Here is a 13,569-nt window from a genome sequence, read left to right on the forward strand (position 1 = left end):
GCTTGTCTCCTAAACTACAAAGACAATGGGAAGGTCCATATGAAATTAAAAAGAGAATAAATGACGTAATATACCGAATTAAGAAGTTGTCGAAAGTTAAACCAAAAGTAGTTCACATAAATCGTCTTGCACCATAAGCTGGCTCAAATGAAACAGAAGAAGCACGAACCCTTCAACATGAGATCAAAGATGACCGGCGACCAAGCTTTAATGAATTTATGTCAAATTACGCAGAGAGAAAGAGTGCTAGATTCGGCGTGACCACAGAAGTTCAGCAGGATCTTTTTAGTGTCCCGCATAACGTCTCTCTAGCCCACTGTGTTGCCCAAGGTCTTGAGATGGCTAAAGGAATCTCATCCGTATTTTATAAGAAATTCGGTCGTTTGGACGACCGAATTAAAAACGACGAGAGACGACGAGTTAAAAACCAGCAGCCTAAAGTTGGAAGAGTACTGAGATTATAAGATGGTTCTCGATCTTTGCTGTATATGGTGACCAGGAAGTCATATACAGACAGGGCAATCTACGAGGATATATGGCGTGCTTCAACTAATTTGAAGAAAATTGTGTGCAATTGCGACATCAAGAATTTGGCCTTACCCAAGATAGGCCATGCACTAGATAATCTGGACTGGAAGATTGTCAGAAGCATGCTTGAAGTTATCTTCCAAAAAAACCGGCGTACGAATTAGTTTGTGTTGCATTAACCCGAGATCGTATCCTTCAAAGTCAGTAGACTGTTATTTCTTTCTAAAGGGTTCATGCAGAGCTGGATAGTCCTGTAGATTCCGCCATCCTGGGCCTACATATAGAGTTGCTGATCGGGACGCTAAGATTTAAGAGGGGAGCAGTGTTACGAACATGCTTGCGGCATGGCCCATGTAACTGTTGCATCTCGAAAACGCTTCGAGAACCTTTGCGATGTATCGAGTGCGAGAGAGAACAACCGGTCACGTAGGCGAATTAGAGGTGGGACTACTTTGGATTATTCTAGAATAATACTTTTGCTATATATATGTAATGATATTATGAGTTAGTTTAGTTGATAAGAGAGTACCGAACTGTAAACTTATAAATAAATATATTTATATAAATTTGAACCGCTCTTGAACTCTTAATCTTTGAAATGGTGCTTTTAAAATTGCTTATTATTCATAAATAAAGCCCCGCTAAATTTAAGTTTTATAAATAAAAGTTTTTTTTAATTCATGTAAAAATGCCAACAAAATAAAAAAATTCCTTCATGCTATTGCGCCTGAGTTATTTTAATTGTTTATAAGCTTAAAATCACAGTACTGTTGCAAACCTATTTTAAAATATTTAACATAAACTTTTTAATCATTAAATGATTTAATTTAATAAAATAAGCCTTTTTCTTCAATTTGGTGCTTTTATGTAGATTCAATAGTTTACGCATAATAACGTTGTAGATAAAAGCTTTTTGGGACAAACAATTTCAATTTTGCAATAATGAAACTTCTTGAAATGTTTAAACCTGATTATTTGTGATATTCTCATGCAAAATTAATGTTTTAGTGGATTTTTAAAAAATAATTTTAAAAAAATTAACTTTTCAAGCTATTTTTGCAATAATTAAGCAACAAATTAACAAAAATAACTTTAAAAACCCTTATTTTAAATAATTTTCTATGCTTTTTTAGTAAAATTAGTAAAAGAGTTATTTCATAAAATTTATATTATTAATTATTTAATCAATATAATTCTAAAATTCTAAATATAATGATTACATTTTTCTGATTATTATACCATGTTGAGGCCTATGAAAGATCGAGTAGTTCTGTATGGGTTTCGTATTATTAACTGTATTAGGAAAATTTGAACTCTAAGGATGACGTTCTGGAAATTTTAAATATAAGTGACGTCACTTTATATAAATTGAGACATGCGACGTTTTTACTTTGAAAAATGGTATATTCATATTTTTTTAATGGTCGTTATTGAACAGTCACCATTTTTAAAATACGCGACAGAATCGCGATAGATACATATTGAATGACTCGAGAGCTTTCAAACTATGTATCACGCACCATATAAGTATTGACATTTTAGAAAAATATCGATAACGTCAGATTTTCGACAGTTAATAAATAAAAAAATTTATCAGTATGTAGGAAACGAAAAAAAAAAGTAAATTTATTGTCAAGCCTTTTGTATAAAAAGTAAAGACTACCGTATTGATAAAGGTTATCCATAGTTTTACCTGAAACGGCGCAACAGAATTTCACAAAAATCAAGGAACATACTGTGAAATACAAGAGCTTTTAAATGAAATAATATTACTTGCTGTATATACAGGGTGAGTCATAACTATTGGGACATAGACTAAGGACAGGTTATTTGGACCAAAATATGGCTATTGGGCCAAATATGTCTTAATAAAATGTTGCTGAGAAAAAAGATACAGGGTGTTAAAGTTAATTTTTGTTTTTCGTTTTTTGCTAATAGTTTCCCTGTATATTTATAAATTGCCATCAAAATTGGCACAGAGGCATAATCTTAGACAAGAAATAGTATTTTATTTACAATTTTACGTTTTGTCATAGAGGGCGCCAGGTGGATCATTCCTAATGATCAAATTGAGTCTAAACTTTTTCTGATGAAACTTTGTAGTGATTTTTATTAGAAAATATGACGTAAACATCATTTTTACGTAAAATTGGTACTCTTGTTTAAACATGATAATTTCAACCGTTTTCGATAAAAACACAGTCGAACTGCCTAGAGTCTTAAAAAAGGATTTCAAATATTATTTCATTTATGAAAAGTATGCTTTGGACTGTCAGATAATTGTTGTTGGTAAATGTCATTTGTTCAGAGTAAATTATTTTTGGTGTGACAGTGTAGTGTAATGTTGCATTTTTTAGGAGTAATCATTACTTTTTTTGATGGAAATGCCTCGTCACAATCATTTTACTAATGAAGAAATGCGAGATATGACTTGCGTATACGCACCAGAAAATTTTTGCGGTCGCTCGGCAGCCAGAAGGTATGGAATGTTATACGCAAACAGAAGGCAACCAAATCACAAAACTTTTGCAAGATTATATCGTAGTTTAGGTGAAACTTGGTCATTTCACACTAAAAATCGGGGTGGTCGACCGAAACAAATCACACCTAATCAGGAAGATGAACTTTTGGTTCGAGTAGATGAAAATCCTAAAATAAGTTCACGACATCTATCAGCAGCAACAGGAGTAAGTCAGTCGTCTATTGTTAGAATTCTAAAAAAAGAGAACCTCCATCCTTATCACTTCACTCCTGTTCAAAATTTATTTCCAACAGATCTTCCACGACGGTTACAGTTTTGCCAACATTCTGATATTTTGCCAACGTAATTATTTGAAATCCTTCTGTAATCTCGCATTTTGTTTTTGTCCCTAGATTATTTTAATGTGTGTATATGTTGATGCTTATTTTTTGTGTCACTTAGTATATATACATGCATACGAGTATGTATACAAAAAATACTTTCAAATATTAGAAGATTGTATAATCTTTATTTTTAAATGTTTTAGAGAAATAAAAAAAATTTTAAAAGATAAAAAGAAGGAAATTAAAGCATATAAATTATCTGTATTAACTAAATCAGTGCTGATATATTGTAAATTTAAAACACACTGGAAATAATAAAGTTCTTGATAACATCCAGTTTTTTACTCTGCTGTGTTGTTGGTAAATCCAACATTTTGAATTTGAGTTTTACTGACTTTTCGTTTCAATTCAATTGTCAGATCCTGAATTGTCGTGAAAAGAGCCACAACCGTATAACTTACAGACCAAAGTTTTAAAAAGGGCACTGCATTAACGTTCTCTGTACGTTTTGTTAGAATGAAATACTAAGTTGTTTTTGCTCTTTTATAATTCACTATTATCTTTTTATTGTTACAGAGACACACGAGTATGGGTAACATTTCATAAAGGTGTGTACGATATCACTGATTATCTTAATGTTCATCCTGGTGGTGCTGATATACTCATGATGGCTGCTGGTGGACCATTGGATCCTTATTGGGAAATTTACACACAACATCTAACTAACAGTACATACGTAATTTTAGAAAAATATCGAATAGGTAAAGTAGGCTAAAGAAGTAAGTTATTTTATTGGTTATGTATAAATGAAGCATTTCATACGTTTTTCCTTTTGAGCTTTCCAACCATTTTAATAAAACTGTTGACATTATATCAACCAAATTTTTTTGGATAAAATTAAGTTAGATTTAAAGGTTATCTTCTCTTAATATAAAATTGATTTTATTCTGCTTCAATCATTACAGAGTCCACCTGTCATAATGCCACGAACCACAGAAATACCAAAATATTATTTATTCGTCTTGATTATAAAAATATTAATAAAATCTGGTTAAGATATGTGGATATAAAACTCAGCATCTAGAGTTTTTTCTCAAACTTGGTCAACACAAGATGTTAGAAATTTCGCTCCAAAATATTAAAACTTAACTTTGCCAGCAAATTTCGCATTTGTTTAAATTTAACTTCCTTTAAAGGTATAAAATCCATCGTTCATTTCAGAATGTAATAGCCTAAAATATATCTCGCCATCCATTATAATCACAGTTTCTCACAAACTGCCTTCTTTCAAACCTCCGCAGCATTCAACAATTTTTACGAACGGTCATGAGTACATTCCGGACACTTCCTTTTTCGGTATTTTACATCATTTCTGAACAAAATTGTCTCCAAAATATTTTATGACAGATCAGTGTGTTGGAAATGTTTCTCTCGGTCTTCGGCCTTCTACATTTCCTTCTACTAACAATAGTTCCTTAGTCCCCATTATTCTGGCCATGTGGCCGTAGTAATTTAGGTATGATCGATTTTCTTTTTTTAAATCAATAACATGGCAGAAATTTCATGATTTATAACCAAGAAATTTATTTATTTTGTATTTTTAGATTGTAATTATATTAAACAACTAAATAAATAATGTGTAATAGTTTTTTTGCGGCTCCTTATAAACTAACAAAAAATAAATTTGATTTTCGAAGATTTGTACATTCCTGGATATAATTCTAACACATTGCAAAATAGCAATAGATTAATGTTGAATACGGTAACTGTTATATTTATATATAATATGTTTTCTTACTAATTTCCATCAAGTAACGGTGGACTCCATCACTTACTAATAATTGTTTACAGTTAAATAATATTAATTGTATGGCTGGCTAACTAAAATCAAATAAACAAATACTCTTCTAATGATACTGTAAGCTATAACAAATTACATCTATTTTGTATCTAGTTTTCTAATAGTTAATTTTGTTGTAAAGTATAAAAGACTCGTTTTTAGATGCTATTAAAAATAAATTTTTTCATGTGTGGCAGTTAAATAAAAATTTCTTTTATATGTTCACAGGGAATTTAAAATTGTCGCCCCCTACGCCCAAAAAAGTTTGCTATACCCCACCAGCGGGTCTCCCTTTCGATAATGAGCCTACAAGAGACCCGAGACTAATTCCGGTAACTGAGAAGCCATTTAATGGAGGACCTAAATCATCTTTACTTGTAGAGGATTTTCATACCCCAAAGTAAGATACGTCAAAATAAAATCTACGTTCATACAATATGAGGCAATTAAATGTATTGCTTGAACTATTTTAGAAACGGCTAATATGATAATAATAAATTTGCTTTGGTTCTGTAGTATGGCCAATAAGTCTAAGATATTTACGTTGTTGACAAATCTTTCGTTTTTCCTATAATATAGGAAATTTTAGTTTTTCAAATGGATTACCCTGCATATTTGACGCTTGTTAGATTACATAAGTAATTCGTAATATATTTTATATAACACTCCTACTCCGTGGTGTCTATGCATGTGTATATGCATATGTATATATATATATATATATATATATATATATATATATATATATATATATATGTATGTGTGTATGTGTAGATATGTGGAATTGTTCTCGACCCCGACACTGCGCGTCTCAATGGCTGATAGGTAACGTCTTATGTATAAATAGGATAGGTATAAATAAGGTCTAACCAAATAAACACCCATGTATCAACTGAGTGACTTGGTGGCTAACACGTGTCTTAGTGACTTCAGCTATGTCACCACTGTAGATTTGTCAGTTGAATATGACACAGATACACAAACCCATAAACATACAACAAAATCATACACACACATACTCACAGTCACCATGGTTAATTTATAAATCACAGATATCTATTACATTATCACAAATCCCAATACAACCCGCAACAAAAAGTTGCTATAACCTCAAGGAACTCTAAGGAGTAGACTGGCTTATATAGTAAGGTCACAAAACTATCCAAGATGACGGTGGCACAAAGACACCATCCTAATACTCAAATAAATCAGGCTCAAGCAGATATGATTATCAACAGGTGGGTAAGTCTCCTATCGGAAGTCAGAATCATTTTATGCAGTTCCATAAACAACTTTTAGCTCAGAGACCCTGTAGGTAAACTGTGCTAAAAAGTATACTAAAAATAAAACATAGAGCCCGATAATATGCTCAAGGGTCACATGGTCGTCACACGCCTCCTTGAGAAAGAGGCTGATAAGTTATTTCTCAGAAGCCGCCTAAGGAAACAAAATGAATATCTTAAGACAAAAGACTGGTTGTTGAAAAGTCGGAAATTGGGTAGTACCTATACTATCAACAAGGTCTCGTACAAATCATTGAGGGCTGCTCATTTGAAGACGTATTACAGACTTGGAAAGGTATCATTCAAGACGATTAAAGGCTTCAATGTTCCCAATCAGAGTCCTGCAGGCTAACCTCCAGCATAGTAAGGCAGTTTTGGCAGAACTTACCTGCCAAGAGCAAAATAAGAGGTATATTGGGCATCGGTGTAAAAATTATATAGAATTGATCTGCTTAAGTCTCGAGGACTTGTATCTTCTTCTTCACGTGCCATATCAGAGTTATCCGACGTTGGCGATCACCATTGCGAAGGCTTCTGCCACATGGAATAATTGTCCTGCATTTGATATCTCAGTCCATTCATGAACGTTTTTTAAACAAGAAACTTATTTTCTTTCAACACCTCTACCGCCTTTTATTTTGCCTTTAAGGATCAGTCGTAATACTCTATATCGATTTCACCTCACTGTGTGTCCCATATAAGACATTTCCCGTGTTTAACAGTTTTAATCAATTCTCTAGCTTTATTGACGCTCCTTTCTTCTTCCAATGCTTTAATTCTGTTCATACTTGATACTTAAAAAAAAATTATTAAAAATCCCCTATAAAAGGTATATAATTTAAAAACCCAGTCGGGATATATCACAAAACGTTTTCGGAATCCATGTTCCATCGTCAGTGCACTAGGTATACATGTATTGAGCCACTAAATATGTGGGTAAAAACCCGTTAAAAATTGTTGGTTTAAATTTAGTTTTTCGGTCATATATGGGGTTTATCAAAAAGTATGAATTTTATGTAAGAGTTAACAATATCCACAATTCATACTTTCTGACAAACCGCATATATGACTGAAAAAATTTAATATTTGATGATTATATTTTAATTTTTAAAATATGCACAACTTTGTATAAAGTATAACTTATATTTATAAACCTAAAAATAAAGTTTTCCATATAGTGCCATAATTCGTGTGTAAACAGGAATCACTCCAACGCGCTCCAATACTCCAGACTATCCATTTCTCCCCTATAGCACTCTGATGGGCGATAGGGGCAAAAATATCAGCCAAATGTTCTTTACGTGGACGTCTTGTTGTCCTCTAGTGTCTTGAGCCGGTTTTTTGTTAGTATTTTTTTGGTGGCCGAAGCCGTATTTTTATGTTTTTTGTAAATTTTTTTGGTAGTATGTTCTGAAAAATAATATCATAATTAATGGGTTACTTATGTCCTTTATCCATTATGACTTCCAAGTATTTAGCTTCGTCTTTCCATTCGATGGGGTGTTTTGCACTGTCAGTTGTTCCTCTGGTCGTAAAACGGTCCCTGGCAAAGCTTCTTGTGATTGGTCCTGTCCATGTATAGGTAGAAGGGGGTCCACTAGTCTTGTGTGGTTTGATGTATTTTTGACTTTTTCTTTAATATCGTTTTTCATGTTATTGGAAGCCTATGAGCATCATCTCTTTGGTGTAGACTGTTTGGGATTCTTTTCTATTTCTATTGATTCTCTTATTTCGCATTTTTTTTTAATTTTAATGTTAGCTAGTGTCGTAGTTTGGTTAAATTTTATTGTATGTCCTGTGTTTGAGACATTTTTTGCAAGGAACATGCCTTTAGATGGCATTTCGATGTTCTTTTCGTCTAACATTGATTCTTCGGTTGGTCTGTCCGATGTACGGATTAAAAAAAAATAGAATGGATCAGACAGAAAACCACGGTCACTAATCTTTAAAATGGCTGTGGGCGGGACATTTAGCGAGAAGAACTGACAATAGATGGTCAACTCGAATTAGTCATAATATATCATTTTTGAAACTACCTTAGGTAGAATTTTTGTAATCACCATTATGAGGATCTCTATGTAAGATATCTCTTTTTCAATATATAATGGGGATACTCTGCTGTCCACTATTAAGAACTATACTATAACTTTAACTTTAGAATACCTATCAGAAAGATTATAGCATGTGATTTATCTTTAAAAAGACAACCGCATCCAATGAAGACAGTAAAATTCTCTAGTTAGCAATTTCATTGTAAATCATAAAAAAACAGGAAAGTACTCCTGGTATTGTCCCAATATGGTAAGTATTTTGCCATAAATTTAGTTTACTCTCAATAACATCAAATTCTAACTTAATATGTATGTGATTTTAACACATAAACGATATATCATCGATTTGTTATTGATTAACTAATGATGGTATTTCCTTTGTAGTGATTTCTACTTTCAAAATTGGTAACCAGATTCTATAAAATCCCACCGAAGAATTTGCGACGCAGTTGATTTCGTTTAACATAATAAGAACAGCTTATTTAATTTTTCCCTTTTTACTATGTCTTTCTTTCAGGACTATACATAAATTCACTGAATTCTATGTTAATTTTCCTATATGAGTGTTTAGTTGTCTGTGATATGTCAAATTATGATTTAAGTTTGATAATCATTTTTAATGATCTTGATTTTTCACCTAAATAAAAGTTTTTACATTTGCAATGTATGATATAAATACAATCCTTTGTTCTTTCTTGTTCGCTATTAGGTTTGGTTTAAGATTTAAAATAAAAATTAAATTAAATTGTCACAGGAGTTTTCTTGTATTAACAAGTAATGATACAAAATAATTTCGACAATTTCTAAATAATTTCAAAATAATCCTATTTCAACTGACATTTCGGTTAATTTCCGTTAAAAATAGTAAATGTTATTCGTTTTGAAATAATTTAAGTGCTCCATTTATTTACCTCAAATTGTATAATATTGCGACGTTGATTTAAATTTAAATCATTATATGTGTTTTTAAATATTTATTCTTTATCTCTGTGATCTATTTAATAAATATCTTTAGCCGAGGACGCTGGTGGATCTGGTCTTATGCCATTAAAATTTTTTTGACATATTTTTTCTATCCTAGTGTTGTTCCATAATTATCTGATTATTTTAATTTCTTAAGATGCCTCTATATCTACCCGAAATTCATGTACCTTATTATGTAAGATAAAAAGATATTTCTTTTGGAATGCGTCGTATTTTTCTCTTAGCTAATCCTTTTCGCTTCCCCACAGTTCAGTCTGATATTGCTCTTAAATTTTCAATAATTAATTAATGATAAATTTTATCAGTCATCTATTCCTGTTTATTAATATTTCCGGGTCGAATATAGTTTTCCTGGTATATAGATCGGCGCCTCTCTTACGATTCGTTACACAATATTCAAAGATATGGATTTTGTATCATATTGTTAAAACTATTTGAACAAAAGAAAAAGGAAGGTGTTTCTCATTGTTCTTTTTTATCTTTAATTTGAATTTATTTTTAAAAATAATTAACTGTGGTTCTGTTCAATACTATTTTCAGTGATATATTTTATATAAGAAACCATCTACCAGTACCTAGAGTATCTGCAGAAGATTTCAAACTAACAATCGACGTTGAAGGTGCAGGTTCAAAGACTTTTAATTTAGACGAAATAAAGCAATTACCACATAGAACCGTTACAATTACAGCTCAATGTGGAGGATTGCGAAGGCAAGAAATGACGGACAAGGTAAGAAGCACTTTCCTATGGTTATGACAGTAGGTAAATATTATGTAAGTAAATAAGTAAAAAATCACGTCATTAAATTCAAATACGTATGTAGAAATAATTATACAAAGAGAGAAATTATGACTCATTGTGTATGAAGCTCCTTTGAACAGTTCGCAAAAATTCGTGGATATATACGGAATTCTATATCCCATTTTTGTGGATTGGTTAACAGATATTTCTTAGAATTTTTCTTTCACAAGCTCTCCCTTTCCGTCCCTCCACACATATTTTATTTTTGTATGAAGTATTTTTTATTTTCATTTTATATTTAATTATTTAATTAACGTGTGTATATGTCTTATATACGTAAAATAATACGGTCCTGTAGCCACCGCCACTATCATACTTAAGGGGGGAGAAGCTATTTTTGGCGTCCTCACACTCAGTATTGGTATAACCACTGCACGAGAAACACTCCAGTTTGTGTAAAAATTATACAATTAATATTGTTCTGAAGCTATTTTCTTGTGGCATTTTAAATTAATTTATATTTAAATGGGAATAAGCCACAATTAAAGGTTAAAATACGTTTATTGACGTTTCAATTTCCACTTCGAAAATCGTTCTCAAAATACAAACAGTAAATTAAACAAATTTTGTTTTTTGTTACTTAGTGAAAAATTCTTCTAATAATTTAATTTTATCTGACTCATCTATATTGACAATTCAGACATACCTTATACATTTTAAAGTAGACGACTTTAAAATGATATTGCCAATATTGTTGAGTTGCGTTCCTGGGACGACTTTACTTATAAGATAGTTCATTCGATTACATGAAATCAACTTTAACTTGAGAATATCCGTCAGAAAAGATCATAACATGTAATTCGTCTTTAAAAAGACAAATACATGTCATGATGACAGTAAAATTCTCCTGTTAGTGATTCCATAGTAAATTATGAGGGAAAAACCAGGAAAAAAACCTCATAATACTATAAACCTCAATATAGATGAGTCAGATAAAATTAAATTATTAGAAGAATTTTTCACTAAGTAACAAAAAACAAAATTTGTTTAATTTACTAATGTTTGTATTTTGAGAACGATTTCCGAAGTGGAAATTGAAACGTCAATAAACGTATTTTAACCTTTAATTGTGGCTTATTCCCATTTAAATATAAATTAATTATACAATTGTTACAGTATCTTCTGTCACCACACATATCTCTCATTCATAATATACTATTGGTTTCGTTTTATAGATCTTATTTTTCGATGTATGGTTTTGGAGTGAAATGTATTGTCAGCTAAAAATAACTTTATTGTCTTTCATTATTATTTTTTGATTTTCTGCTTTTTGTCTTTTATTTGTATTTAATTTGACTCTAAAATGTGAGAAGCTTTTTACTGCTTGAGTATCGTCCCCTACAGGAATAGATAAATTAATGTTATACGACTAGGCGGCAAACTGCGCTGATATTTTCGATAAAAGATTATCATTTCTGACATTTACAGTCTCAAATATATCGTATCAGTCTTATAAAATATTTGAGAAAAAAAAAGAGCGTGTCACTTGGGAAGTGCCGATAAAAGTGAATACTTCTTATAGCGTGTTATTACTATATGAAGGTCAATGAAATTTTATGTCTGCATATTACTGAATTGTTTATATTTTTTATAATAACAATCAACATTTAAGTTCTCTAACATTTAAAAAATCTTAATTTTTTTTAAAAATTTTGTTTATTGGTTTTAGTAATTTTCAAAATTAGTTAAATATAATACCTATATAATTTATTTCATTTATATGATATATCATATGATATATGATATAAATTTATATCATGCATTTTTATTATTATCTGGTAATTATGCTTAATCATTTCATTTTCATTATTATATTCTAAAAATAATTATGAATAATGGAAGGTACATTAATTAATTTTTATTAAAAACTTTCCATTTGTAAACACTTACCAATAAAACAACCATAAAATTTCTAAACTAAACTTTTGTTTATTTTAATCAATTTTATTTTATTTTATTTGTTTTATTTAATTTTATTTAATTTTTTTAAATTTTATTTAATTTTATTATTTTTTTTTATTTAATCTTATTTAATTTTATTTATTTATTTTTTAATTTTTATGTTTATTTAATTTTTTTTAAATTTTACAATTTTTAAAATTTTTGATTTTTTGTTTTGTATTTTTTTAATAATGTTTAATAATTTTTTATAATTTTATTTAATTTTGTTTAATTTTATTTAATTTATTTTACTTTTATTTAATTTTATTTATTTAATCTAATTTAATTTTATTTTATTTTATTTAATTTTATTTAATTTTATTTAATTTTATTTAATTTTATTTAATTTTATTTAATTTTATTTAATTTTATTTAATTTTATTTAATTTTATTTAATTTTATTTAATTTTATTTAATTTTATTTAATTTTATTTAATTTTATTTAATTTTATTTAACTTTATTTAATTTTATTTAATTTTATTTAATTTTAATTAATTTTATTTAATTTTATTTAATTTTATTTAGTTTTATTTAATTTTATTTAATTTTATTTAATTTTATTTAATTTTATTTAATTTTATTTAATTTTATTTAATTTTATTTAATTTTATTTTATTATTTTATTTTATTTCATACACATAGTTTAAAATAAAAATTAATAAAATGGATCCAGTCGTTCTCGATTTGTTATAAAAAAATATATTACTATTATTAGATATTTAGACTATTAGATAGCTATTCTTTTTACTCAAGCTTTCAATTGTACTTAAAATTATTTTCAAGAGCTATAATAATACAAAATATCTTATAAAGTAAAACTAATAATTGCAAAAAAAGTAGTAACTCGCCTAATAAAATTAGGTTGGTTAATAAAATTTAGTTGCTACACATACTTAGAAAATACTATTGTAAAAAATTACTTCATCTAATAAATGTTTCTCTTTCTCTTTCGAATTCTTCTAGAAATGTATTTTTAAAAAAATTATTTAAACAAAAACAATTGAATTTTGATAAATTATAAATAAATTGGAATAGCAACCAATAGAATTAAAAATAACCCTCAATGTCGTAAATGACAACGTACAGTTTGTATTTTAATTTATTTTTGACTTATTTTTGACAATTATAATAATACAAAAGAATATAAATTTATTATTCACAGATACCTGAAAAAATGTAACAAGTATATGGAAAATTATAAATTATTATAATTATAATTATAAATTTTGCTTAGATTTTGAATTTCTGATCTTTTTTTTAATTATTTTCACTCTTGTTAATACAAAAGACTATTTCTAAAAAGGTCCTTTTGAACGTATTACCTTCATTACACA

The 13,569-nt window shown here is 29.0% G+C and overlaps 1 protein-coding gene across 5 annotated transcripts in view; it reads left to right on the plus strand.

The window, feature by feature from the left end:
* Nucleotides 1–13,569, plus strand: part of LOC140439806 (sulfite oxidase, mitochondrial-like) — a 107,869-nt gene that overhangs the window by 53,025 nt on the left and 41,275 nt on the right. For 4 of the 5 annotated variants that reach the window (XM_072529951.1, XM_072529952.1, XM_072529954.1 and 1 more), the window contains 3 exons: nucleotides 3,910–4,094; nucleotides 5,402–5,573; nucleotides 10,032–10,221. In XM_072529951.1, coding sequence (XP_072386052.1) covers nucleotides 3,910–4,094; nucleotides 5,402–5,573; nucleotides 10,032–10,221 — 547 coding nt within the window. The remainder of the gene's footprint in view (nucleotides 1–3,909; nucleotides 4,095–5,401; nucleotides 5,574–10,031; nucleotides 10,222–13,569) is intronic. The other variant, XM_072529950.1, reaches the window with a different exon arrangement.

The sequence above is a fragment of the Diabrotica undecimpunctata genome, chromosome 4 (genome assembly GCF_040954645.1).
Source record: "Diabrotica undecimpunctata isolate CICGRU chromosome 4, icDiaUnde3, whole genome shotgun sequence".
NCBI classification, from domain to species: Eukaryota; Metazoa; Arthropoda; class Insecta; order Coleoptera; family Chrysomelidae; genus Diabrotica; species Diabrotica undecimpunctata.